The following is a 26325-nucleotide window of genomic DNA, read 5'->3' as shown; positions in this document are numbered from 1 at the left end:
CTGGCCCGCTGCGCTGAGCCCCCCCGCGTGCTGAGCCCCCTCCCCCGCAGGTCTCAGTGGTCGTCAAGTACCTGTTCCAGTTTGGATTCTTCCCCTGGAACAGCCACGCGGTGCTGCGGCGCTACGAGAACAAGCCCTACTTCCCGCCGCGCATCCTGGGCCTGGAGAAGACTGACGGCTACATCAAGTACGACCTGGTGCAGCTCATGGCCCTCTTCTTCCACCGCTCCCAGTTGCTGGTGAGTGCGAGCCCTGCCAGTGCGGGGCTGGGCAGGCCCTCTGGGCACCTGTGCCCTCTGCCGGGAGGCAAGGCCCCCTCACCACAGCCTCCCGCCCCACAGTGCTACGGCCTCTGGGACCACGAGGAGGATGCACCATCCAAGGAGCATGACAAGAGCGGCAGGAAGGAGCAGGGGGCCGAGGAGGGGCCAGGGGCCCTGCCGGAACCCCAGGCCAAGGCAGGCACAGGGCTCGAGGAGGAGCCAGGAGTGCCTGAGGCCACCACCGAAGACCATGTTCAGGTGGAAGCGAGGGTCGTACTGACGGATGGGACCCCAGAACCCCAAGCGGAGCTCAGGCCCCGTGACACGAGGCGCATCAGTCTACGTTTTAGGAGGAGGAGGAAGGAGGGCCCAGCACAGAGAGGACTGGCAGCCATCGGTATAAGCGCCCCGTCCCACCACCTCCTGCCTACCCAGTTCTCTGAGTGGGGCTACTGCAGGGAGGGTCCTTCTCAGATGAGACGGCCAAGCCCAGTGCAGGGCCCACCTGGATCCCAGGAAGGCACTCTGAAGCCACAGCTCCTGGCTCTGCCCCCAGGGATGCCCCCCACATGCAGGGTGACTGCTGGCCTGGGCTGGTCCCTCACGGTTGCCCCAGACAGAGGACACAGCCCCAGCTGTCTCCTTGCCAGTGACACTAGGCGCTTCCTGTGTTCAGTCTGCTTGTCTGTCAGATGGGGTGAATGCCAGCCTCTTAGGGTGGTCGGGAGCCAGACCCAGTCCCCAGGAGGCCCAGGCAGAAGTCAGCTTTTCCCCTACAGAAGCTGAGGACAGGGAGGAAGAGAAAGAGGCCCCCACGGGGAGAGAGAAGAGGCCGAGCCGCGCTGGAAGAAGAGTGAGGGTGGCTGGGCGGCAGCTGCAAGGCTTCTGTCTGTCCCTGTGAGTGATGGTGGCCGGGGGCAGCTGGGCAGTGGGGGTGGGGAGGCGGGTACTGGCACCAGGCTGAACAGCCCCTTCCGCAGGGCCCAGGGCACATACCGGCCGCTACGGCGCTTCTTCCATGACATCCTGCACACTAAGTACCGCGCAGCCACCGACGTCTATGCCCTCATGTTCCTGGCCGACGTCGTCGACTTCATCATCATCATTTTTGGCTTCTGGGCCTTTGGGGTGAGCCAGACCCGGGACACCCCAGTGTACGCAGAGCTCAGCAGCCACCCACATCCCCAGGGCCTGGCTCCCCCTGACCTGTGCTCTCCCGGCCACAGAAACACTCGGCGGCCACGGATATCACGTCCTCCCTATCAGACGACCAGGTACCCGAGGCCTTCCTGGTCATGCTGCTGATCCAGTTCAGTACCATGGTGGTTGACCGCGCCCTCTACCTGCGCAAGACCGTGCTGGGCAAGCTGGCCTTCCAGGTGGCGCTGGTGCTGGCCATCCACCTATGGATGTTCTTCATCCTGCCTGCCGTCACCGAGAGGTGGGCCCTCACGCGGGGGTGCTTGGTCTCCGGGGGCGGGGCCCTGCAGGGCTCCGTTTCTGAGGGGGTCCTTGACCTGGCCATCCCACCCCAGGATGTTCAGCCAGAACGTGGTGGCCCAGCTGTGGTACTTTGTGAAATGCATCTACTTCGCCCTGTCCGCCTACCAGATCCGCTGCGGCTACCCTACCCGCATCCTTGGTAACTTCCTCACCAAGAAGTACAATCACCTCAACCTCTTCCTCTTCCAGGGGTGAGCGTGAGTGCAGGTCCGCTGGGGTGGGGGGTCACAGCCCGGGCAGGAGGGAGCCCACCTGATGGGAACCCTGGCTGTGGGCAGGTTCCGGCTGGTGCCGTTTCTGGTGGAGCTTCGGGCAGTGATGGACTGGGTGTGGACGGACACCACGCTGTCCCTGTCCAGCTGGATGTGTGTGGAGGACATCTATGCCAACATCTTCATCATCAAATGCAGCCGAGAGACAGAAAAGGTGCCTGGGCCCGGGGCGGGGGCCTGGACAAGGGATGTGCCCTCTCCCTAAGACAGAGGCACTGCTGCCACGAGAACCCGTGGTGCTGGTGGCCCTCCCAGGGCTTGCAGCCCATGGGGACATGAGGTGAGCCCACCCACTGGCTGATCACGAGGCCAGTGATCTTGGCAGCTGCGAGTGCCAGGGGCAGAAGTGGGTAGCAGACTTGGTCCTGTTCCAGGCAGGCTGGCAGCAGAGCAGGGCCTGGTGCGGGGAGGACCGGACGGACACTGTTCCCTGCGTTCTTGTTTAACGGCTTTGTTGAGAGATAATTCATGCATCAGACCACTCACCCATTTAAATAGTACAATGCAGGGGTTTTTAGAAGATTCGCAGTTAAGCATCTGCCACTATCATCAATTTTAGAGCATTTTCACCACTTCAGAAAGAAACCCTGGGCCGGGCACAGTGGCTCACACCTGTCATCCCAACACTTTAAGAGATCGAGGAGGCCAGGAGTTCAAGATCTGCCTGGGCCACACAGTGGGACCCCACCTCAGCAAATGTAAAAATAAATTAGCCGGCAATGGCAGCTCAGGCCTATGGTCCCAGGGCTTTGGGAGGCCAAAGGAGGGACAGGATCAGTTGAGGCCAGGAGTTTAAGACCAGCCTGGGCAACGCAGCGAGATCTCTTCTACAAAAAAATAAACATTAGCTGGGCGTGACGGTGCACACTTGTGCCCCCAGCTACTCTGGAGGCCGAGGTGGGAGGATGGCTTGAGGCCAGGAGGTCAAGGCTGCATTAAGCCTGCTCACACCACTGCACTCCAGCTTGGGCAACAGAGTGAGACCCTCTCTAAAAAAGTAACAAGAAAAAACCCAGTGCCCATTGGCTGTCACTCCGTTTCCCCCTCCCCTGGCCCCAGTAACCCCTTGTCTAGGTCCTGGTTCTATGGATTTGCCTACAGCGGATATTTCATGAAAACGAGCTCAGACGGCATTTGTCCTTTTGTGACTGGCTTTCCTCACTCAGCATGGTGTCTTCGAGGTCCACCCACGTGGCAGTATGGCCTTCCTTTTTATGGGCAAATGATATTCTGTGGCATGGATGGACCACAACGTGTGGACTGAGGGGCTGTTGCCCATGATGCTGCCAGGCACGCCAGGGTACACGTGTGCCCATGCCCCCGGTTCTGTGGCTGCACGCCAGGGCTGGAAGGGCTGGTGGTGGTTTCCATCGTGAGGAGCCACTGGTTTTCCACAGCAGCTCCACCATCTTAGGTGCCCACCAGCAACACGAGGTTCCAGTTTCTCCACATCCTCAACAACCTGTTGCTATGTCGTCTTTGTTCTGGCCATTTCTGCTGAACAGGTGGCTTGCTGTGGGCTTTTTTCAGTTCCCTGTTGACCTATGTTGAGTTTCTTTTCACGTGCTGGGCCATTTGTGTATCTTTTCTGGGGAAATGTCTATTCAAATCCTTTCTCCAGGGCTTCTGAGACAGGATCTTGCTCTGTTGCCCAAGCTGAAGTGCAGTGGCATGATCTTGGCTCACTGCAGCCTCTGCCTCCCAGGTTCAAGCGATTCTCCCACCTCAGCCTCCCGAGTAGCTGGGACTACGGGTGTGCACGACACCTGGCTAGTTTTTGTATTTTTGGCCAGGTTGGTCTCGAACTCCTGACCTCAGAGTGCTGGGATGACAGGCATGAGCTGCTGCGCCCGGCAGCTGGGTTTTTATTAGAGTTTTTCTGTAGATACATCAGCTAGAAATGACTGAGTTGGAAGAATTCTCTGTATTCTCTGGTTGCCAGACCCTTATCAGATATAATTTACAGAAACTTTCTCCAATTCTATGGACTGTCTCTTACATTCTCTTGATGGCGTCTTTAGAAGCACAGAGTATTTATTTTGGTAATATCTGGTTTACTTTGTTTCCTTTGTCAAATCCAGGTTCATGAAGATTTGCCCGTTTTCTTCTAAAAGTTCTATAGTTTTAGCTCTGAAGTTTAGCTCTTTGATCCACTTTGAGGTAAATTTTGGCACGTGGTATAAGGCAGCAGTTGCGTCTCATTCTCCTGCCTGGGGCGCTGCCTGCACTGTGGTGAGAAGGTTGACCGTTCCCACTGAACGGTCACAGCTCCCTTGTCTAAGATCAGTGGCCCCTGGGTTCCAACTGGACCCTCAGTTCTTCTCCACTGGCCTGTGTCTGCCCGCCATTACTACAGCTGTGCCATGCTGAGGTCAGGCTGGGGCTTTTGTGGGCTGCTGGGTGAGCTGGAGAATGCAGTCATGTGACCTGCAGGAAGGGCAGAGCTGAGCGTATGACCTGTGTCGTTCCCCTCCAGAAATATCCGCAGCCCAAAGGGCAGAAGAAGAAGAAGATCGTCAAGTACGGCATGGGTGGCCTCATCATCCTCTTCCTCATCGCCATCATCTGGTTCCCGCTGCTCTTCATGTCGCTGGTGCGTTCCGTGGTCGGGGTCGTCAACCAGCCCGTCGATGTCACCGTCACCCTCAAGCTGGGCGGCTACGAGGTAAGCATGTGTGGCCCACCTGTCCGTTCCTACCCCGAGGGTTCTGGCCAGGGCGGCATGCCACCCCCAGCGGCTCCTCCACACTCATCTTCATGGCCCCGTGTCCCCATACCTGCCCCTAGCCGCTGTTCACCATGAGCGCCCAGCAGCCGTCCATCATCCCCTTCACGGCCCAGGCCTACGAGGAGCTGTCCCGGCAGTTTGACCCCCACCCGGTAAGTGGCCTCTGCCCTGTGACAGCCTGGTGGGGGATGGGGGAGGTGGCTGCAGTCACTGAGGGTGTCACCTGTACCCAGCTGGCCATGCAGTTCATCAGCCAGTACAGCCCTGAGGACATCGTCACGGCGCAGATCGAGGGCAGCTCCGGGGCGCTGTGGCGCATCAGCCCACCCAGCCGCGCCCAGATGAAGCGGGAGCTCTACAACGGCACGGCTGACATCACCCTGCGCTTCACCTGGAACTTCCAGAGGTGCGTCCTGGACTTGAGGCAGGGCCTGGGTGAGTGGCCCCACCACAGTGGGTCACGCTGTGTTCCCACCCCCAGGGACCTGGCCAAGGGAGGCACCGTGGAGTACGCCAACGAGAAGCACATGCTGGCCCTGGCCCCCAACAGCACTGAACGGCGGCAGCTGGCCAGCCTGCTCGAGGGCACCTCGGACCAGTCTGTGTGAGTGAAGGGCCCGGGCGGTGGGCAGGAGGGCTGGGCCAGGTTGGCTGGGCCAGGCCTGACCTGCCAGCACCTCCCTGCAGGGTCATCCCAAATCTCTTCCCCAAGTACATCCGTGCCCCCAACGGGCCCGAAGCCAACCCTGTGAAGCAGCTGCAGCCCAGTGAGTGCGGGCGCCGGGGCTGGGGGAGGCCAGAGAGGGGTGACGGGCGCCGGGGCTACGGGAGGCCAGAGAGGAGGGGTGACGGGCGCCGGGGCTGCGGGAGGCCAGAGAGGAGGGGTGACGGGCGCCGGGGCTGCGGGAGGCCAGAGAGGGGTGACGGGCGCCGGGGCTGCGGGAGGCCAGAGAGGAGGGGTGACGGGCGCCGGGGCTGCGGGAGGCCAGAGAGGGGTGGCTGCGGCCCCAACCGTCTCCTCGCTCCGCCCCAGACGAGGAGGCCGACTACCTCGGCGTGCGCATCCAGCTGCGGAGGGAGCAGGGTGCTGGGGCCACCGGCTTCCTTGAATGGTGGGTCATCGAGCTGCAGGAGTGCCGGACCGACTGCAACCTGCTGCCCATGGTCATCTTCAGTGACAAAGTCAGCCCACCGAGCCTCGGCTTCCTGGCTGGCTACGGGTGAGTGAGTGGCTGGGGGGCACCCCGCAGCTCAGGGGGCTCCGGGCGGCCCCAGGACTCACCAGCTTCCCCCGCAGGATCATGGGGCTGTATGTCTCCATCGTGCTGGTCATCGGCAAGTTCGTGCGTGGATTCTTCAGCGAGATCTCACACTCCATCATGTTTGAGGAGCTGCCGTGCGTGGACCGTATCCTCAAGCTCTGCCAGGACATCTTCCTGGTGCGGGAGACTCGTGAGCTGGAGCTGGAGGAGGAGTTGTACGCCAAGCTCATCTTCCTCTACCGCTCACCAGAGACCATGATCAAGTGGACTCGTGAGAAGGAGTAGGAGCTGCTGCTGGCGCCCGAGAGGGAAGGAGCCGGCCTGCTGGGCAGCGTGGCCACAGGGGGAGGCACTCCTCAGGCCGGGGGAGCCACTGCCCCATCCAAGGCCGCCAGCTGTGATGCATCCTCCCGGCCTGCCTGAGCCCTGATGCTGCTGTCAGAGGAGGACACTGCATCCCCATGGCCAGGGTGGTGCTGCCACCCGCTACATGTACTGTAGAGTTTTTTAATTAAAAATGTTTTATTTATACAAATGGACAATCGGAGGCCAGTCCCCCGTCCTTGCCTTCCAGCTCCAGTGTGCTGGGCCCTGCACCAGGCGGCCACCACCTGCTGTCTCGTCAAGCACCTCCTCAGGCTCAGCTCTGGCCTGCCTCATCGTCACTGTCCTCAATCAGACAGTCCCGGATCTCCTGCAAGACCCAGGCCCTAGAGAGAAAGCTGCAGTGGGCACCAGCCCCGAGGCCCCTGCCCCACACGCCACAGCAGTGGGGGCCTCAGTACCTGTGTGTGCGGAGCTGCGCCTCGGCCCGGATGTACGGCGGCAGGGGGTCCAGTGAGGGCTGCAACAGAGGCCAGTGTCAAGGGGCCACAAAATCTGCCAGCACCCCCTCGAGGGGACGGCCTTCCCACGTCCCCAAGCCTGGCCCGGGGCAGGTGGGCATGCACTCACCAAGTCCTTCATGTTCACGCGGCAGCTATAGCACAGCTGCTCCTCGATGCAGGCTTGGGGGTCCTCCCTGCGGGAGCAGAGCTCGCTGTGCCCACCTTGGCACCTCAGTGCTGTGCACTGTGGGGTAAGGGCAGGTCCCTCTCCCCCCATGCAGCTGGCCATGTGTGGCAGGGACAGGGACTCACCTCCTGCAGGCCCCCTGGCCACAGCCCTGGACCCGGCCCACCCCTGGAGAACAGCAGGGCCCCGGGGGTGTCCGGGTCTCTGTCAGGGAGGTGGGCGACTGCATCTGGGAGAGACGTGAGGTCTGAGCCCCAAAAGCCGTGGCACTGTCTGCAAGCAGAAAGGGGCTGAGGGAGCCTGGGGCTGCTGAGCCCCCACACCCACTCCCTAGCTCCCTCCCCCATCACCCCAAGAGCATGATACACAGACCAGCCGCGTCGACATCCAGGGCACACATGCAGAGGAGGCAGCAGGGGCTGGAGTCGCCGGCAGCAGGGCCGTCCCTGGGGGCCTTCACTAGCTTCTCACTTGTCCTGTGGCCAGGGTGTGGGAGGAGCAGGTGAATTGCACGGGCTGCGGCTCCACCCTAAGCCCTGGCCTGAGCACGAGCGGTGAGCTCAGCACCCGCACACACCCACACACACCTGTACACACCCGCACACACCTGTACACAGTGCTGACAGTGGAGGGGAACTGGGTCTGCAGCCTGAGGATGAAGGCCTCCATCAGCCGGTGGATGCTGGCCTTTTCAGGGGCCTAGAGACAATCAGATTGGGGGCTATGGGAAAGCCCAGAGGCCAGCCCCAGGCTGGGGCAGAGAGTCCCCAGGGCAGGTGCCATGGGTTCCACACTGCTGGCCCACATGGATCTGGCTTTGCTGCGACGGCTCAAGGCAGCCAGAGAACCGGCTTCAGCAGTGCACCCACTGTGGGGTCCTCCTGTCAACCCCACGCCCTCAGGGCACAGGGCGGATGAGAGGATGCGGCACTGCTGGGGGAATACAGCAGGAGTCACTGAAGGTGTGCTGGTGACCTGAGCCTGTGAGAGGCTGCCCAGCCCACAAGGCCCACCCTAGTGTCAGTGGTGAGAGAGGCTGCTCCGTCCACATGGCCCACCTTGGTGTCCACGGCTGGTGTGAAAACAGAAGGGACGGAGAACAGGCGGTTGTAGAAAGCGACCTCCTTCAGGGTGTGGTCCCGCATGGGCCGCACCACCACCACGTCCCCGTGCCGCTCATCCGAGAAGCCCTGGGGGAGGCGGGGGCTGTGTGGTCGAGGTCAAGGCCGGAATGTGCTCCTCCCTCCTCCCCTGCCAGCTGGGGGAGGTCACAGACCTCCATCCCACAACCATCCGCGAGGCTGCAGGACTGATACACGAGAGGCTGCTCTCCAGTGAAGGTGGTCGAAGGGGTGAAGGTGGGGATGGGCCTCCTGAACACCCAGGTCCCTGCCTACCGTGTCCCAGGCCAGGAAGGCCCCTCGACCCAGCGCCAGGTTGGTCATGAGCTTGATGGCCAAGCGTGTGCAGCTGTCCCCAGTCATGACCTTAGAGTAGCCGTGGGCTCGGGCCATGTGCAGGATCAGGTGGGTCCTAAAGCACAGAGCATCTCAGGGGCCTGGGGGGCCAAGACCTGGGGAAGGGGGGCTCTCAGGGGTCTGGGGGGGGTCAAGACCTGGGGAAGGGGGTCTCTTAGGGGCCTGGGGGGGTATAGGGCCCAGAGAAGGCGGACTCTCAGGGGTCTGGGGAGCCAGGACCCGGAGAAGAGGGGCTCTCAGGGATCTGGGGGGGTCAGTACCTGGGGAAGAGGTACTCTTAGGGGCCTGGGGGGTATGGGGCCCAGGGAAGAGGGACTCTCAGGGGTCTGTGGGGCCAGGACCCAGGGAAAGGGGACTCTCAGGGGTCTGGGGGGCCAGGACCCAGGGAAGGGGAACTCTCAGGGACCTGGGGGCTCAGGGCCCAGGGAAGGGGGGGCTCTCGGGGCCTCACCGCAGTGTCTGCAGAAGCTCCTCCTTGGCCGTCAGTGTCCTCACCGAGCAGAACAGCTGGGAAAGAGCCTCGGGCTGGGCAGCGGCAGGAGGGCTTGCCAGGCTCTGGGGGTCCAGTCGGGGCTGGGGTGGCTGTTCCTTCCCTTGAGTCGGGCCAGGACCACCCCCGGCCCCCAGCACATGCTGCTGCTGGAGGAAGCTGTTGACAGCCGCCTTGTAGGCCCCCTCGGATCCTGCCGGCTCCTGGGCAGAGCACCGAAGCACCGACGGGGGCAGACTGAACACCTTCCAGGATGCAGGAGAGGGTAGTGAGGCCGGGGACATGGGCAGGTGCCCCCCCCAGACAGCCCCACCTTCCAGGATGCGGGAGAGGGCAGTGAGGCTGGGGACATGGGCAGGTGCCCCCCCCCCAGACAGCCCCACCTTCCAGGATGCGGGAGAGGGCAATGAGGCTGGGACACGGGCAGGTGCCCTCCACCCCCCACCGACAGCCCCACCTTCTGGGACAAGGGAGAGGGCAGGGAGGCCCAGGACATGGGCAGGTGCCCCCCACAGACAGCCCCACCTTCCAAGATGCAGGAGAGGGCAATGAGGCTGGGGCATGGGCAGGTGCCCCCCACCCCCCACCGACAGCCCCACCTTCTGGGAAAAGGCAGAGGGCAGGGAGGCCCGGGACACGGGCAGGTGCCCCCCAGAGGTCCCCTCCAGGACCCCTTTCCAGGGACAGCCCCCCCACCTCCTCTAAGGCCACCACATGCCATGGTAACCCAGTTGCTTGCAGAATGGGCTTCACTTCGGCCAGGGTCTTTGATCTCTCCTCTAGACTCTTGCCAAAGGCTGCTCCCTCTGAAAAACCCAGGCAGAAAGAGTCAGGGCTCACAGAGCCAGGCAGGGCAGGGCACGGGGCCACCTCCACCTGGGGAAACCCCTAAAGGCCTTGCTCTGCAGGGCGGCACTTCCTGGCGGAGCTGTGGGGTGTCGCCATTTTCCTTTGGGCAGGGGGTTCTCCCTTGTGGCTGACCTCAGCGCTACCGGGAACACCCAGGAGCTCGTTCTGCAGGAGCAACGGTCGGGAGTCGGCCCCTGCACCCCCCTCACCACCAGCACTTAACTCCCCTTCTCTGTCCCCAGACTCCACGATGGGGCTGGGCCACCGCCGCTCCTGCTCCCACCCCCAACTTTCTAAAGATGTTCTCAGACTCCAGGAACAGTGGTGTCACCTAATGATGGACACATCTACTGCCTCCTCCAGGGAAATTTACCCACCAGGGCCTCAGTGCAGGGGCCACACCAGCAGCTCAACACGTTCTACCAGAGGCAGCGTCCGCAAGGCATACCCTAAGCGGCCAGGGATTAGCAGGAGCAATGGCCCCACATACCGTCAACAAAGATGACCCCCGGCACAAAGCGCAGTCGCTTGGCAGAATCTTGGCTCAGGCCCTGGAGGGAGAAGCGGCAGGGACTCAGCCCCCAGCCATAAGCCACAGAACACCTTTCCCGCTCCGAACATTCTTCATCTGGATTTAACGCCGTCCTGGAAGGTGAAGTGGCCTTGCCCTGCCATTGCGTTTAGTGGACATAAGCCATTCAGACTCAGGTGCCAGGCAGGTCTAACAGGCAAAGGCTGCATGCCCGACTTGTTTTAAAGAGTAGCCTGGGGGTCTTCACCCCCCTGGTAAAACACGCCCCCCACCAGCTGGTCCCAGGAGAGGGGGCTGGGGTTACAGGGCCACTGTGTCACCATCCCACACACTTCTGACCACTAAGGAAGCACTCGCTCTCACGAGCAGAAAGCAACAGCCTGTGAGAGGCAGGGGCGCCGCCGGGCACAGGAAGGGCAGCAGCACTGTTACAGAGGGCTGGGCCAGTTCCCTTCTAACACCCTCCTGGCAGGTTCAGCGGACCTCAGAAAACAGAAAACTGATTTCAGCAGCGCCGTGCAGTGCGCCCATCCTCAGACCAACACCCACCTCTCACCCCGGCAGAGCCAACGACTCCCCCTTCTCAGCCACCCGCCCCACAGAAGCAGCCTCCTGCGGTCTGCACCTCTCACTGGGAGTGCGGAGAAACCAAGCACATCCCACTCCTGTGCCCTCCTGAGAGGCCTGACCTGCCTCGGACTTCCTGAGCCGCCCCTTGATGCGCCACGCACACAGCCCCACCCCCCCCAGCTGAGTCCTGTGTGCAGCCTGAGCCCACCTCCGCCTCCCTGCATGTGCCGTCCCCTCCACCTCAAATGCTGCTCCCTTCGCTTCTCCTGGCAACACCCCCCCTCCCTTCCTGATCTTCCCTCTGGTCACACGAGGCTGAGCCAAGACGCCGCTTTCCACTGACTGCGTTTCTACGCCGGCTGAGCAAACGGATAGAAGTCAAGTGGGCTGCACACACGCACTCTGGACACAGCTTCTGATTTGTGCACCTGCTGTAAACACATCTGAGAACCCTCCAGGTGTCCAGGCCGCGGGGTGGGCTGCTCTCTAGCCCCAACCAAGAGCCCCTCAGCAGGCTGAGAAGGGAAGGCCCCAGCCCGAAGCTCAGCCCAGCAGCCCGGGCCCAGGGGGTGGTGAACACGCACCTCAAGGACCTGCCAGACCATGGAGCTGGACGAAGGCCCCCCAGACCACGCCAAGAGGACCTGGGGGAGAAAAAACATCACTCAGGGCACCGCACCTCCAACACGGGCAGACACCCCACCTCATGGACATCCAGGACATCAAGTCTGCCCTCAAAGGCCAGGGAGGAGCTGGCGGGCTGCAGCAGGCCAGGCTGCCTGTGGGAGGGCCCCTCGAGGGGCCAGGCTGCTCAGTCAGACCCCCGGGGCCCAGACGCTACCTTCTCGCCTGGAAAGATGAGCCGGTTCTTGCCCAGCATGGCTCTGAACTTGTGGACGTAGAAGGCCTTGAAACAGTCCCTGAAACACAGACCTGAGATGAGGGAGCCGCATGCTCCCTGCACGGTGGACGACGTCCTTTACCGATTTCCATCTTCCAAAGCAGCATCTTTGCATCCAGGGCCTGCCCCGAGACTGGTGAAAGGGGCGGGGCTGGGGCCCCTCTGGCAGTGAACATGAGGTTCACTGGTTCCTCCCACAACCCCACCAGGTACAAACTGCACAGCCATGGAGGCTGCATCCAACCATTGAGGGGCTAGAGCCCAGGCATCCCCCTCCCTACAGGTGCTCAGAATGGCCCAGCTGGTAGAGTGGACGGACTTAGGCATTCACAGGGCAAGGGCAACCCAGACCCCATAAAAAAGACCCACCACATAAAGCCACCAGCTCTTTGGGGTGAACTGCAGAAATGGAGGGGCCACAGCGAGGGCTCTGTATCCTGGGGCCCCAGAGCTGGCATCTTGAGTGTGCTGGGCTCAACTGGGCCAGAAATGGCTGAGAGGCTCACTCACAGAGTGGCCTGGGCTCCTCCCCTAATCCCACAGAATCAGGACTTCCAGGCCCGGGAACTGCATTTTTAAGAGACAGGGTCTTGGCCGGGTGTGGTGGCTCACACCTGTAATCCCAGACTTTGGGAGGCCGAGGCAGGTGGATTGCAAGGTCAAGAGATCAAGACCATCCTGGCTAACACGGTGAAACCCCATCTCTACTAAAAATACAAAATATTAGCTGGGCATGGTGGTGGGTGCCTATAGTCCCAGCTACTTGGGAGGCTGAGGCAGGAGAACGGCATGAACCCAGGAGGCGGAGCTTGCAGTGAGCCAAGATCACACCACTGCACTCCAGCCTGGGCGAAAGAGCGAGACTCCATCTCAAAAAAAAAAAAAAAAAAAAAAAAAAACAGAGGGTCTTGATCTGTCACCCAGGCTGGAGTGCAGTGGCACAATCATAGCTCACTGCAACCTCAAACCCATGTATTCATGTGATCCTTCTGCCTTGGCCACCCAGGTAGATAGGACTACAGGTTACAGGTACATGCCACCATGCCTGGCTAATTTTTGTATTTTTTGTAGAGACAAGGTCTCATCATGTTGCCCAGACTGGTCTCGAACTCCTGGCCTTAAGTGATCCTCCTGCCTGGGCCTCCCAAAGTGCTGAGATTACAGGTGTGAGCCACTGTGCCCAGCTGTAACCTTTTTTTTGTTTTGAGATGGAGTCTTGCTCTATCGCCCAGGCTGGAGTGCAGTGGTGCCCTCTCGGCTCACTGCCAGCTCCACCTCCCAGGTTCACGCCATTCTCCTGCCTCAGCCTCTCGAGTAGCTGGGACTACAGGTGCCCGCCACCACGCCCGGCTAACTTTTTGTATATTTAATAGAGACGGGGTTTCACCATGTTAGCCAGGATGGTCTCGATCTCCTGACCTCGTGATCCGCCCGTCTCGGCCTCCCAAAGTGCTGGGATTACAGGTGTGAGCCACTGCGCCCGGCCGCCCAGCTATAATCTTTGTTCATAATAAACTTTCCAGCCATCTGACTCTGGCTCACTAGGTCAGAGGTTCTTGGCCCTGGCTGTCTATTAGAATCACACAAACCAATTAAGTCAAAATGTCTAGGGGTGAGGCCTAGGAATCAACATTTTAAAGCTCCCTGCAATCCTGGCAGGCAGGGTGAAGAGCAGCACCTGGTACAGAGCAGGCAATGCCACTGCAAGAGTCGCCCTGCAGCTGGGGCTCCAAGTCCCTTCCCGTCAGACACACGCAGTGTCCACAGCAGTCCCTCCCCACGCTGAATGGTTACCACGTACATGAGGCCGAATGACCCCCCTGTGGTTCCTTTACAGACAGTAAAGCAAGTCTGTGTTTAACAGCAAGATGCCAGGCGAAGGACTGCAGGTAACTGGCAAGTGTCAAGGCTGGAACATGGGAAGTGACCCCAGGACAGAGCTTTGGGCATGGGGAGTCTCACACAAGGAGACACAGGTGCTGGGCTTCACCTCCTCACTGTGGACCAGGAGAGCCTGTGCGCCCTACACCACCAGCTAGGATTCAAGCATGGTGGGTCCACGGGGACATGCTGCGTCTGGGCTCCTGAAACCATACTGTCCCCTGTGGGTCAGGGAAGGCCAAAGTTTCTCCCACGTGCTGATCTGAATGATCCCTGGGGAGCCCAGCTCAACTTAGACTCCTAAGGCCTTCCCCTGGGGAGCTGGCTCCCCACTGTTCCTTAGGACCAGCAAGCACAGCAGAGCAAAAGCTCTGGCCTCAGCAGGGGCCCTGCTGGCCACAGCAGCCTCTCCTCAGTGAATTCTCCCGGCAGCCTGGTGTCCTTGGCAATTTCAGGTGCTCCTAGGTGGTTAAAGAAGTACCTACCTTGGCCAGGTGTGGTGGCTCATGCCTGTAATCCCAGCACTGTGGGAGGCCGAGGCAGGCGGATCACTTGAGGTCAGGAGTGCAAAACCAGCCTGGCCAACATGGTGAAACCCCGTGTCTACTAAAAATACAAAAACAATTAGCCGGGCATGGTGGCAGGCATCTGTCATCCCAGCTACTCGAGAGGCTGAGGCAGGAGAATCACTTGAATCCGGGAGGCAGGGGGTGCAGTGAGCTGAGATCGCACCACTGTACTCCAGCCTGGGCGACACAGCGAGCCTCCATCTCAAACAAACAAACAAAAAAACACAAAACCACTGGGAATTAAGAGGGCTAAATGGAGAGAGACCTGGTCCTCCCTTCAGGGAGCTGAGTCTAGTGGAAACAACTGAACAATACAATGGCTACAAGCCAAGAAAGACATGACAAGCACCTGGGGGGAAGCTGGAGGTCTTCCAAGCCTCTATCCCACCACAGGTGAAACAAGCATCTTACATCAGATGAAACACTTTCACCCAGACCATCCACCCCTAGATGTATTCCAGCTGCCCCCAAATGCCCACTCCTCCTACACCTTATTCCAATCTAGACATCACGGCCCCACTTCCAACCGTCCCCATAAGCTCCATCAGAAACCTCATCAGCGGATCTGTGGCTAGATCATGGGAAATTGTTTCCCAAGCAGTAAACCAACGCTTTCGCCTCCACTTCAACACCAGGGGCACCGGGGGCCACATCAGAAGCAGGCATAAAGTAAGTGTTTTTAAAAGGAAGAAATAAAGCCTCACAGGCTGGGGCTATCCTGTCTGCTCAGCGAGGCCACGTTTGCCAGGGTCTCAGCCACCTCCAGGCCTCACCTGCAGAAGGCATCTCCAGCTCGTATCACCACAACGGGTTGGGCTTCCTTGCACTTCACACACTTCCGTTCACGGCTTTGGAGATGGGAGGGGGGAGAAGAGAGGAACACAGATCACATCTCCCCCACCCCTAGTGGGCTTTGGGGAGACAGCTCCTGATTCTCACCCTGAGTTGGGTCAAAGGAAGGCACCGCGGTACACACAAAAACCCACGCTTGTGTTTTGTCCAAACTTCAAGAAAAACAAAGGCTCTAAGGGGATGTTTAGCCTAGAAAAGCCGGCTCAGGGGGCACATAAAGACCGCTTTTCAGTCTCCCAAGGCTGACACGGGGAGGGGAGACAGCTTCACGGAACCAGATCGCTCCGAATAAGGACAGCACTGTCAGCGGCAGAGCCGCCCCCCGTGGCTATCAGGATGAGAGGTGCGAACCGGTGGAGTAAGCCCCCTTCTAGGTGCTCCTCACCGCTTGACAGGCATTCCCCAAGTGCCAGGGAGCCAGGTCCCGCCCTCCACGCGGGGTTCCCGAAGCAACGGCAAAGCCCAGCCGGGACCCTTCGGGGCAGGAGTGCGGCGGGAAGGCGAGGGGCGGCCTGGCGGGTCCGGCCGCCAGCTCTTACCTAGGCCGCGGCGCCGGGGTCGGCTCCCCAGGCGCCGGCTCCCCGTAGTCCTCGCCCACCTGACACATGGGCACGCCGGATCCCGTCGCAGACTGCGGTGCCGACAGCGCGAGGGCGCGCCCTGATGACTTCAGCGCGGCGCAGTGACGGCCGCGAAGCGCGGCTGGGGGCGGCGCCCTCCGATGACGTCAGCGCGGCGCAGTAACGGCCGTGACGAGCGGGCCGGGCCGGGCCAGGACAGCGGGAGGCGGGCGGCGCGGGCCTGGCCCCGGGATGGCGATGTTCCGCAGCCTGGTGGCCTCGGCTCAGCAGCGGCAGCCACCGGCCGGGCCGGCGGGCGGCGACAGCGGCCTGGAGGCGCAGTACACCTGCCCCATCTGCCTGGAGGTCTATCACCGGCCCGTGGCCATCGGCAGCTGCGGCCACACGTGAGCGCGCCCGCCCGGGGGCCGCGGGGAGGGGGCCGTGCCCCGCCGCGGGAGGGGTCGCGAGGCCGGCGGCCGTCCCGGTGCAGCCCCGGACTGGGCGCGCGGGGCCTCGGGTCGCGTGGGGTCCGGGTTCCCCTGTGCGGCGCCGCCGCTGCCCTTCTGGGCGCATTCATCCTCCGCCCAACCTCCTTCGCGCCAGCCGCAGGCGCCGGTGCGACTGCTGCTTCGGTTCACGGGGCGACCTGCGGCCCTGCCCAACCCTGGGGTCCCCGGGGGCTGCGGCGGGCGCTCGGGTACTCAGAGGGCAGCAGGTGCCACCGCTCCGCTAGTGGTGGTGGATTTGGGCTTGTGGGGCTGGAATGGGCAGCTGTAAATAAATGACTTGTGGCTTTTGCTATCAACTCTTGTTCGGACCCGCTGTCTGCCTGTTTTGACTACAGAGGAAAGAAGTTTCCTAAAGTTTAGAGGGGCTTGTTTGGAGTCTGATGTTCTTATGTTTTGTTCGAAGGAGAACTTGGGTCACACCGATCACTGAGTAGCCAGGCAGGCTGGTCCACAGAGGAGCAGACCCTGACCACCTTGCTGGGGTTTCCAGCTGCGCCAGGGCTCACAGCCGGCTCCTCTAGGGTGTTTCAGGAACAGAAACTCGAGGACGTGGCTCTCCTGGTGGAGAGCTGTGTTCAAGTATTCTGGAACTGCCAGCCCCGTTGGGAGGAAGCCGAGATCAGAGTGTCTGCTCTCTCCTAAGTGCTGAATAATACGGCTCTTGAGCACAATTAGCAGTGGCAGGGTACAGGGAGAGCAGGAGGGCTTCCCCGCAGACATCCAAGCTGCTGAGGTGGTGGAGTGGAGGGGGGTGCACCCAGGCTGGTAGGAGGCTCTTGAACATTTTGCAAGCAAAGGCAGCTGACTTCAGAGGCTCCTGGTACAGAGGGAGCTGGGACTGCTAGGTGGGTGTGTGCTGGTCACCCACGGAGGTGGCTGGGCCAGTGTCAGGATGCAGAGCTGCCTTCATTACCTGTGTCAGGCGGCACAGGCGCCTGCCCACGCTGGGACAGCTCTACCTACTTCTCTTGTGAGGCTGCTAAAGGCTCTGCCCCTGCTCCTCCATCTCACTTAGCTGTGACATTTTGGTGGGGCAGCCTCTGAACGGGTTTTTTTTTGAGAGAGTCTTGCCCTTGTCACCCAGGCTGGAGCACAGTGGCACCATCTCGGCTCACCACAACCTCCACCTCCTGGGTTCAAGTGATCCTTCTGCCGCAGCCTCCTGAGTAGCTGGGATTACAGGCACCCGCCACCATGCATGGCTAATTGTTGTATTTTTAGTAGACATGGGGTTTCACCATGTTGGCCAGGCTGGTCTCGAACTCCTGACCTCTGGTGACCTGCCCGCCTCAGCCTCCCAAAGTGCTGGGATGACAGGCGTGAGCCACCGCGCCTGGTGGGACTTCCTTCTTGGGAGCAGGTAGTACCGGGTGTTTGAAGGTGCCTTTTGCACTTTCTCATCTGTTACTGAGCACTGAGGCTTGACTTAGGCCTCGTTTTAGAAAAGCCTCCCGTAGGCTTTGGGTGTCGACACCTTCACCCTGCTGTGGCTGCCCACGGCACCTCCACTTTCTTAGCCTGCACAAACTGGTATTTGCCCTTTGCAAATACGTCTTTTCCTAAAATGTGGTTTCCGTAACACAGAATCCAGAACTCCATGGAATTTGGAGCATCTTTCCTACAAGCTCCCCTCCCCCACGCTTCTCTTGGTAGAATTTGATAACCTTCCTAGTCTCACTGCAAGAGCTTTTCACACAGCCTTTGCCTTTCAAAGATTTTTCTCCCCGACTTTTCCTACTGGCTTTTGTTTTCTGGCTGTTCTCTCTCTGCTTCTAACTTTCTGTTTCTTGTTGGTGTTGCTAAGGCATGCATGCAAATGACCACAGAAAGTTTAAAGGCTCTTCGGGTTCCCTTCGGAAGTCTGTTGTTGGTCTGGTTCTGTCCCCTCTGCAAGCCCCCCAACCAGAGCAGCTTCCTCCTCCAGGGTAGATCTCTCATGGCAAGAGTATCCCAGTGTGGGGGCATGCACCCTGCTCTAGCCCTCGGGCAGGAGGCCCCCTGGGGCCCAGCAGGAGCTGTTGTCATTCAGGGGACAGTCCTAGCAGTGAGCCATCTCTGTAACCAGAAGCCTGTGGGCCAGGACACGCGTGATCATGAACCTGTCTGGAAGGGCTGTGAGAGCAGCCTCCACCCGTGCAAGACAGCTCTGGGGCTTGCTGAGGGTGCTGGCCTGCCAGCCAGGCAGATCCCTGAAGCACGGGCCGTCCTAGCTCTTCAGCTCGTGCAGCGGCCAGTGTAGGAGACACATCAGCAGCCGGGTGTCTGCTGGGAGGGCCAGTGCGTGATCGCCCCTCCCTTTGCAAGGCTGTTGACGCCCCCACACCCATCGCCCTCAGCCACTTCCTTCAGCGGAGAAGTTGCTCAGCACAAGCCCCTGGGTGGGTGCAGACAGGAACTTCCTGTGGGGGAGGCGGGCACTGCTCCCGGCTGCTGGCTCTCTGAACACCAGGCTGGCCGTCACTGGAAACTAGGCTGATAGTGCATCCACCGTGCGGGTGCCTCGTTCTGCCTCCTGCTCCTTGGGCCCAGCTGCCCTGGGTTCCCTCTTGTGTCTTCCCTGAGTCCTTCTGGGGAGGACGAGGCTGTCTTCCTCCCAGCCAACCTTCTGGGCACCTTTCCTGTCTTCCCAAGCTCTGCCCGGGACCCTTTCCTTCCCCTCAGCCCATGGCCGTGCTGTGCAGCCGAGACTCCCCTGGTCTCTGACAGCTCGGGGTTCACTTGGGAGGTGCACCGTCCAGTCGTTTCCAGTGTGTTTGCAATTATGCAACAATCAACGCAATTCTAGAAGATTCTTTCCACCCCAGAAAGAAACCCAGGGCCCTCCCCCTCGCCTGCCAACCACTCCTCTGCTTTCTGGTCACTGGGTTTGTCTCTGCTGGACGTTGAGTGTGAGTGGACTCCTACGACACGGGTGGGCCGTGCTTGCTGTCTGCCCTGCACTGTTTTCCAGGCCTCCTAGTGCGTGGCGCCTCTTCCTAGCCGAACGCCCTTTCCGTGCGTGTGCATGCCACACTTTGTCTCTTCACGCGTTTACCGACGGGCACCTGGGCTGTTTCCACTTCTCCCTGCCTGAGTATGGGGGTCTCCCTGAGGCCTCCCCATGTGGTGCATCTTGCCAACACCTTCCTCCCGTGATCAGGCAAAGTAGGCGGACCCCCTGGCTGGAATCCAGGGGTCAGTGCCAGGGATGACCCTGGAAATACCTGCTGGGGCGCCTGGTGTGGGTGTCTCCTCCGCAGACCTGCCGGGGCGCCTGGTGAGGCTTCGGGTAAGGTGAGCAACCTCTTTGCAGGAAAAGGCTTGTTCACTTTCTGACAGGTCTCAAGCGGAGTCCCACTTTCTTTCACACAAAGTTTAATGTGGGAGCCGCCAGCTAGGTGGTGGCTCCGTGCGAATCCAGTGGTGGGAAAGAGGGCCTGGGGGACAGCAGGAGGGACTTAAGATGCCCACTTGGCCGCCTTTGCCTGAGGTCCTCAGCCTTCCTCCTTGCAGGAAGGACCTTTTCTTGAGAGGGATGTGGAAATCTCTTGACAGCAAAGAGGACTCTGGCCCTGAATTCAACTGAGTCGTTTGTGAACTCAGGGCCTGCCCACAGCCCCTCTGTCCAGTGGGGCTCCTGCACCAGCCCTGCACGCCCCCTGTCCTGCAGCCTTCCTGGGGCTGAGGGGCTCCGCCTCAGTTCCAGCTCCTTGCCGCAGCTCAGCTGTCCCCATTGTGCTCCTCACGAGGCCGGATATGGCTGCCCTGGTATTAAGCTCCTTCTCTGTGCCTGCGCTGGAGGCTTTCGCGCCTGGTGCTCCTGCTGGCTGGTGGTGCTCCCGCTGGCTCGTGGTGCTCCCGCTGGCTCGTGGTGCTCCCGCTGGCTCGTGGTGCTCCCGCTGGCTCGTGGTGCTCCCCTCCAAGGGGTGTGTGCATCTGCAGAGTGGGAGGCTGTTGTAGATACCAGCAGGAGGGTGTGTGAGCCCAAGGAAGCCCCTGCTGCCGGAGCCTGGAGTGCACATGGGGCTGCGGGACTCTCAGTCTGTCCTCACGATGTGATGTCTCCAGGGGCAGTGCCGAGAGTCAGGGCCCATGGGAGCCTCAGGTGCCCCAACGGTGCCCAGGACCCGAGCCTCCACCTAGGTGGAGCAGGACCCCCTCCTGCCTGCGAAGCTGTCCCAAGCCTGGTGACTGCCACCCAGCCTCAGGGTGTGCTGCCACTTGGCTGGCTTTGGCCCTTCCCTGTCCAATGCGTCTAGAGCCCCTGGGGCCTGGCAGTTTCCTTTCCCACAATTGTTTGAGGTTTTATCCTCCAGAGGGTGGAACTGGGGGAGTTTCCAGAGTTCCCGGGCTGTCCCTGTGCCCTGCAGCCCACCCAGTTGTTGCCATGTGAGGGTAAACCTGGTAGGCCAAGCGCGAGGCTCCTGCCTATGGGAGCTCCTCTGGCCCACGTGTGGGGACAGCCATAGCCACGGCTCTGCCCCTAGCCAGAAAACCACAGGGCCCTACTGTCAGGAAGGACCGGGGCCACCCTTTAGGCAGATGGGTCCCGTCCAGCTGGTGGGCCTTGGACATAGGAGTGACCATTTCCAGAGACGGCGATAGCAGTAGGGGGAGCTGCCCCTGTGGACCCCACAAATGCTGGGTCCTAAGAAGGGCCCCGAGAGAGGCCTGCGGTGCGGTTCGGGAGACCCCAGCGGCGGGCTGGCACTCAGGCCCTTGTGCCCTGCAGGTTCTGCGGGGAGTGCCTCCAGCCCTGCCTGCAGGTGCCGTCCCCACTGTGCCCACTCTGCCGCCTGCCCTTCGACCCCAAGAAGGTGGACAAGGCCACCCACGTGGAGAAGCAGCTCTCGTCCTACAAAGCGCCCTGTCGAGGCTGCAACAAAAAGGTACCCGCCTGCTCGGGCCGTCCTGGAGCCGGGGGTCACTCGATGGGCAGCCTCAGCCCACGGGTTCCACAGAGGGCGGGGGCCGGGGCCATCTCTCTTTCCTGTTGAGTAATCACAGTCTCTGCTTCTGCACCAGGAAGCCGGCCCCGGCGCCTCCCTCCCCTCCCCTCCCGTTTTCATCTCTCACTTCCCGTGGTGACAGCTGGGGGGGCCAGCCCGATGGGGGCAGCACTGTCAGAGCCGCCTAGCCCGGGCCAGGGGAACCCATGTGGGTTGTGGCCAGGGTAGGGACTAGGGACCTGAGCTGAAACCTTCCCCGCCAGCCGACACTGGGGACAGCGCTGGGGGCTGCAAGGTCACAAGGGCGATAGGCAGAGTCAAGGACATCTAAGGGCCAAGCACCCTCCAGCTGCCAGGAGTGCCAGAGCCGGGCTGATGGGCACTGACACACCCACATCAGAGCAGCCTAAGGGCATGCAGCTTGTCATAGGCCTTGTTGGCCCCCATCTCCATCCTGTCCTGGAGCCTGGCCCACACCCCATGGCCCTCCCTGGCATATCCACTTCAGGGTGGAGAGGGCCCAGCTAGTGCCCCTTTCTTTCAGTGGCTTCCATAGGACTGAGCAGCTAGAATTGATTTTGCATTTGCATTTCCCGACATTGCCACATCTCAGGTTAATAAGTTCTATGAAGCACTCACACTGGTACGTGGCCCCTCGGTGGTTTGTCCTCGAGGTCAAAGGTCCAGATGTCCAGGGGCTGCCCTGGACTCCAGAGTGGTGCCGCTGAGCAGGCTGTGGCCTCGGGTGCTTGGGCAGCTCCCGTCTCTCCCATGCTCAGAGTTCCTCTCTCCTGGGCAGACAGAAAGGATCAGAATGGGTCACATGCAGAGCGGCCTCCCCCACACCACAGCGGCACGGTTCTCTAATCTGTCTTCAGATGTGACTGTCTCCCAGCACCTTGCTGGGATGTGGCGCGTCCCTTGGAGTCCAGCAGCCCTGGGCAGAGCTGGGTGCTAGGCTTGTGTCCAGGAGGATCTCAGGCACCTGCGGTCTTGTGACCTATTGCCCTGGACAGTGAGTGTGCTGTGGGTGGAGGATGGCGCCCTGCCCCCATGGAAGCATCCCCGGCTTGCCCCTCAGTCCCACGGACCATCTGTCCCCAGCCTGGGGCATTTCTGAGTGGCCTCCACCTGGCCTCTTCCTTTTTCTGGAGCAAGTATTTGAACTCCCGTAGGCGCCAGAGGTCTCCTTGCCTGTTTCCCACCACCCTTCTCCAGCCAGGTTTCTGCCCTCAGCCAGATCATCCTGCAGTGATTTGCTTTTGGCCATGGAGTGGTGGCTGCCCATTGCCTGTGATTGTTTTAGCAGCAGAAGGGACCGGATCCCTCTGCTGCTGGCGACACAGACACTTGCTTACAGTTCTCTGGTCCTGGACACCTGAGGTCTCAGCCTCCCCAGGACGGCCCTTCCAGATTCTCAGGACCGCCTTGCCCTCCCTGCCCTGTCTCCCAGGTGACCCTGGCAAAGATGAGAGTCCACATTTCGTCCTGCCTAAAGGTCCAGGAGCAGATGGCCAACTGCCCCAAGTTCGTCCCCGTGGTGCCCACATCCCAGCCTATCCCCAGGTAGGCGCCCTGCAGTACAGGGGAGAGGAACCGTCCTCAGCGGCTTCCTCGTTCTGGGAGCAAGTGCAGCGCCCCATCCCAGAGAGGCTTGGGGAGTCACCCGGGGCCGGGTCTACTCTGGGGAAGTGGACCCCCTTTGCCACCCTGCAGGAAGGCACCTGTGCTGCCCTCCCTGGCATACCCACCAGGCCCCCTGAGGTAGGGACACCTAAGGTGTGGGGAGCAAGAGGAGGGCACAGGCCAGGCCCACACATCACCTCCCAGCAGGTGGATGGGCCGAGAGATGGTTCCTCCCAGGGCAGCACCAGCAGCGTCTCTGCCGTTTGGCTGGCCTGGTTGTGTGGGGTGGATGAGGGTCCTGGGTGTGTCCTCAGGAGGCCACGGTGTGCAGAGGCACAGGGGGCACCCAGCCATTGCCACGCTCCTGCAGCCTACAGAGGGCAGGCCTGGGGCCACACCTGTGTTTGAGAGAAGCGGGGAGGCAGGGCCCCTAGACCCCTAGCCGTGCCACTCACTCTACCCCTGCCCTGCCAGCAACATCCCCAACAGGTCCACCTTCGCCTGCCCGTACTGCGGCGCCCGCAACCTGGACCAGCAGGAGCTGGTGAAGCACTGTGTGGAAAGCCACCGCAGCGACCCCAACCGCGTGGTGAGCGGCGCCCGCCCCGAGAGACGCTTGCACGAGGGGAGGCCTGTGGGGGATGGCGCCTGCCTCGAGAGACGCTTGCGCGAGGGGAGGCCTGTGGGGGACAGTGCCAGGCCCAGGAGCCTGCTCCCAGTGAGTCCGGGGGGTGCCCAGGCCACAAAGCCTCCTGGGACCCAGGGTGGGGACTTGGCTGTCCCAGCAGCACCTGCTGGAAACCAGGGAGTGTCCATAAGTCCTTCAGGGTGACGCACACTGAATAACTCAGTTGTCACCAGGGCACATGCCTCCAGGTCTGGGGTGCCTTCCCAGGCTGAGGCAGCACTGGCAGGGCTCAGGGGAGGGCCCCCAGTCCCACTGCGGCCACCGCGCCTCTCCCCGGTCCAGCTCGGCTTGACCCCAGTGCCTGTTCCAGGTGTGCCCCATCTGCTCAGCAATGCCCTGGGGGGACCCCAGCTACAAGAGCGCCAACTTCCTGCAGCACCTGCTTCACCGACACAAGTTCTCCTATGACACCTTTGTGGTAGGCGTCCCGCCGCACTGTCCTCCCCCACCTCCTCCTCCCTCATTCACCCTCCTCCTGCTCAGGCCCCTCGCCAGCCTCAGGGTCCGCAGGGTTCAGAGGAAGCCAGAAACAGAAGCCTCGTTTCAGGTGACCACATTCCCCGGGTTTTGTGGGGGCTGCCTGCAGATGGGGAGTGATGGCAGCTGAGTTCAAGTGGCCACTAGAGGGTGCCCAGGCCTCTCAGGGATGTGGACCACACAGGGCAGGTCCCTGCCTGTCCACCCCACAGAACCCCGCGAGGGTGAGCCAGGCTTCCTTCTGGAAGCTTTCTGGAGAGAGGTGGAAGGACTTCCATCAACATTGAACACTCCAGCCCTGTCTCCTTTTCCTACTCGCCGCGGGTCAGGCACGCACCTGGCCCCCAGGCCTGCAGACACTCACACAAACTCTTTACTCCTGGTGCGGCCCCTACCCTGCCCAACCCTGTTCATTCCTGGCCCTGGCTAACAGTCCTGGCGATGGCTGTCACTCCCCCTGCCAGCCGTCCAGGACCCACGCTCCACCTGCCTGAGAATGGAAATTGTTAGAGGTCAGGGAGCCCTGGCCGGCCTGCTCACCTCGGAAACCCCAGGGCTTAGAGTCCGAGCTGAACCAGCAGCCGTCCGAGTGCTCGCCTACCCAGCGGGTGATGGTCACACCTTCTAGTCAGCACCTTCTCACCCGCCAGGAGGACTGTGCAGGCCCCGTGCCGGTGGGAACAACAGAGCTGGGTCCTTCCTGTGTCCTGCTGGAGGGAGGCAGGAGGGGTGGACACGCCTGTGTGGGTAATGGGCAGAGGGGACCTCTCCTTCCTGTCTCCCTCAAGCCCGGTGCGTCTCTCCTTCCTGTTTCCAGGACTACAGCATTGATGAGGAGGCCGCCTTCCAGGCCGCCCTGGCCCTGTCTCTCTCAGAGAACTGAAGGGAAGCGCAGCCACCCGCCTGCATCTGGGGTCAGGGATGTCCCCGCTTGAGGGACAGGCCTGGGCTCCTGTGTCGCACCTGGCACCTGCTCGGGAGCACGCCCCACCGGACCAGGAGGAACCTGCACCTGCGCAGGAGGGGAGCCGGGGCCAAGCCTCTGGGCCTGAAGACGGACCAGCTGCTGAGGCTGCCAGAGCAGGGCCGCCTGGTCCCACCGGCGTCGCTGGGTTCTTCGGTGCTTCTGGCCGAGCAGGCGGCCTCCTTGGGCAGGGCTGGCCACTGGGACCTGGAGCCGCTGCTGTGTCTTCAAAGCCATGATGCCCTCTCGTGGGAAGAAGGGACCGGCGGCGCGTGAGCCATGCTCTGCAGTCGAGCCGGAGGAGCCCAGGCTGCCACCCTGCCCAGCCCGACCCGCTTCCACCTTGCACATTTGGTACTGGCTTTTGTGATACTTAGGAATCCTGGCATCTTTTCTATATTATCCAGTGTGATAATCTTTTCACGTTTTATAGAGCAAAGACAGAACAGTTACTCTTCATATTGCAATATCTGTGTTTGACTAGGAATAATAGTATTTTTATGGAATATTTACAAAATTATATTTTTTAAAAAAACAATCAGAACAAGCATTGGGGGATTGGGGCAAGGAGGGAAGGAGCAGTGGGGCAGCTGCCAGAGCTCAGGCGAGCCGTGGCGTCTGCCCGGGGCCACCCACTGTGTGTCTGGGTCCTTGAGGTTTGTGCGTTTCTCTTTGATGACTAGGAAGAAATCCCAGCATCCCGGCCACAGGCTGTGGCCGCTCCCAGCAGAGGCAGGGCCGGCAGAGCAGGGGCCTCCTCCACCCAGAGTCCTGGCCTTGGCCCCCTGTCACCTTCAAAGCTGACTATGCCCCGCTGCGGGAGGGGACGGCACCCAGCGGTGGCAGAGCTTGGCCTGGGCAGGGACCCGCTTGGCGGGCTGAGCAACACGTCAACACTCTTTTCTGTTCTTGGCATTAATTATTGCTGTCTTTTTTTTTTTTTTTTTTTTTTTTGAGACAGAGTCTCGCTCTGTCGCCCGGGCTGGAGTGCAGTGGCCGGATCTCAGCTCACTGCAAGCTCCGCCTCCCGGGTTCACGCCATTCTCCGGCCTCAGCCTCCCGAGTAGCTGGGACTACAGGCGCCCGCCACCACGCCTGGCTAGTTTTTTGTATTTCTTAATAGAGACGGGGTTTCACCGTGTTAGCCAGGATGGTCTCGATCTCCTGACCTCGTGATCCACCCGTCTCGGCCTCCCAAAGTGCTGGGATTACAGGCTTGAGCCACCGCGCCCGGCCTTATTGCTGTCTTTTTAAAGAAAGTTTAAATAAAATGTCTCAGAGCATCTCCAGCAGCCTCGACTGGGTTTTATGCTCCACGTGTGGAATCACCAGCTGTGTCTGTGTTGGAGGTCGCCTGTGTCCTCCCCAGGCCCCTCATGCTGGGGGTGCAGCCTGCAGCCCGTGTG

At 61.1% G+C, this 26325-nt stretch overlaps 3 protein-coding genes across 11 annotated transcripts in view; 2 read left to right on the top strand and 1 right to left on the bottom strand.

The window, feature by feature from the left end:
- Nucleotides 1–6567, top strand: part of LOC105488837 (piezo type mechanosensitive ion channel component 1 (Er blood group)) — a 66268-nt gene extending 59701 nt beyond the window's left edge. For all 3 annotated transcript variants that reach the window (XM_011753300.2, XM_011753301.2, XM_011753298.2), the window contains 14 exons: nucleotides 51–239; nucleotides 342–660; nucleotides 1043–1160; nucleotides 1244–1391; nucleotides 1490–1704; nucleotides 1799–1957; nucleotides 2045–2192; nucleotides 4515–4703; nucleotides 4826–4918; nucleotides 5000–5172; nucleotides 5248–5370; nucleotides 5454–5533; nucleotides 5800–5986; nucleotides 6064–6567. In XM_011753300.2, coding sequence (XP_011751602.2) covers nucleotides 51–239; nucleotides 342–660; nucleotides 1043–1160; nucleotides 1244–1391; nucleotides 1490–1704; nucleotides 1799–1957; nucleotides 2045–2192; nucleotides 4515–4703; nucleotides 4826–4918; nucleotides 5000–5172; nucleotides 5248–5370; nucleotides 5454–5533; nucleotides 5800–5986; nucleotides 6064–6313 — 2391 coding nt within the window. In that variant the 3' untranslated portion in view covers nucleotides 6314–6567. The remainder of the gene's footprint in view (nucleotides 1–50; nucleotides 240–341; nucleotides 661–1042; nucleotides 1161–1243; nucleotides 1392–1489; nucleotides 1705–1798; nucleotides 1958–2044; nucleotides 2193–4514; nucleotides 4704–4825; nucleotides 4919–4999; nucleotides 5173–5247; nucleotides 5371–5453; nucleotides 5534–5799; nucleotides 5987–6063) is intronic.
- On the bottom strand, nucleotides 6097–15837 carry LOC105488838 (cytosolic thiouridylase subunit 2). 4 transcript variants are annotated; one of them, XM_071085097.1, is made up of 17 exons: nucleotides 15704–15837; nucleotides 15086–15160; nucleotides 11803–11881; nucleotides 11546–11605; nucleotides 11363–11392; nucleotides 10350–10410; nucleotides 9707–9816; nucleotides 8972–9255; nucleotides 8440–8575; nucleotides 8101–8232; nucleotides 7650–7741; nucleotides 7415–7518; nucleotides 7168–7315; nucleotides 6983–7049; nucleotides 6814–6872; nucleotides 6596–6738; nucleotides 6097–6229 (listed from the first exon to the last, which is right to left on the bottom strand). In XM_071085097.1, exons 1-16 carry the CDS (start codon nucleotides 15769–15771, stop codon nucleotides 6669–6671), a joined length of 1575 nt encoding a protein of 524 aa, XP_070941198.1. In that variant the 5' UTR covers nucleotides 15772–15837; the 3' UTR covers nucleotides 6097–6229; nucleotides 6596–6668. The 4 variants fall into 4 exon arrangements, with proteins under 4 accessions (XP_070941198.1, XP_070941199.1, XP_070941201.1 ...); XM_071085098.1 differs by lacking the exon at nucleotides 11363–11392; XM_071085100.1 differs by lacking the exon at nucleotides 15704–15837 and having other exon boundaries at nucleotides 15017–15095.
- Nucleotides 15838–15863: 26 nt separating this feature from the next.
- Nucleotides 15864–25850, top strand: LOC105488835 (ring finger protein 166). 4 transcript variants are annotated; one of them, XR_011616684.1, is made up of 7 exons: nucleotides 15886–16131; nucleotides 20948–21104; nucleotides 22618–22730; nucleotides 23265–23379; nucleotides 23789–23896; nucleotides 24420–24629; nucleotides 24773–25850. XR_011616684.1 is itself a non-coding variant. In XM_071085101.1 (6 exons), exons 1-6 carry the CDS (start codon nucleotides 15977–15979, stop codon nucleotides 24447–24449), a joined length of 678 nt encoding a protein of 225 aa, XP_070941202.1. In that variant the 5' UTR covers nucleotides 15867–15976; the 3' UTR covers nucleotides 24450–24766. The 4 variants fall into 4 exon arrangements, 3 of the variants coding, with proteins under 3 accessions (XP_011751597.2, XP_070941202.1, XP_011751599.1); XM_071085101.1 differs by lacking the exon at nucleotides 24773–25850 and having other exon boundaries at nucleotides 15867–16131; nucleotides 24420–24766; XM_011753297.2 differs by lacking the exon at nucleotides 24420–24629 and having other exon boundaries at nucleotides 15871–16131.
- The last annotated feature ends 475 nt before the right edge of the window (nucleotides 25851–26325 follow it).

This window comes from Macaca nemestrina, chromosome 18, assembly GCF_043159975.1.
Source record: "Macaca nemestrina isolate mMacNem1 chromosome 18, mMacNem.hap1, whole genome shotgun sequence".
In the NCBI taxonomy this organism is placed as follows: Eukaryota; Metazoa; Chordata; class Mammalia; order Primates; family Cercopithecidae; genus Macaca; species Macaca nemestrina.
This window is presented reverse-complemented; position numbering and strand designations above follow the sequence as displayed.

What these genes read in the sequence shown, in the direction of transcription:
- LOC105488838 (XM_071085097.1), bottom strand. Translation starts at nt 15,771, where the DNA reads ATGTGTCAGGTGGGCGAGGACTACGGGGAGCCGGCGCCTGGGGAGCCG. An exon ending in GGGGGTCATCTTTGTTGACG is followed by an intron (nt 9,817 to 10,349) that starts GTATGTGGGGCC and finishes TGGGTTTTTCAG; the next exon opens with AGGGAGCAGCCTTTGGCAAG. An exon ending in GCGTGAACATGAAGGACTTG is followed by an intron (nt 6,873 to 6,982) that starts GTGAGTGCATGC and finishes CCTCTGTTGCAG; the next exon opens with CCCTCACTGGACCCCCTGCC.
- LOC105488835 (XM_011753295.2), top strand. Translation starts at nt 15,977, where the DNA reads ATGGCGATGTTCCGCAGCCTGGTGGCCTCGGCTCAGCAGCGGCAGCCA. An exon ending in ACATCCCAGCCTATCCCCAG is followed by an intron (nt 22,731 to 23,264) that starts GTAGGCGCCCTG and finishes CTGCCCTGCCAG; the next exon opens with CAACATCCCCAACAGGTCCA. An exon ending in GCAGCGACCCCAACCGCGTG is followed by an intron (nt 23,380 to 23,788) that starts GTGAGCGGCGCC and finishes TGCCTGTTCCAG; the next exon opens with GTGTGCCCCATCTGCTCAGC.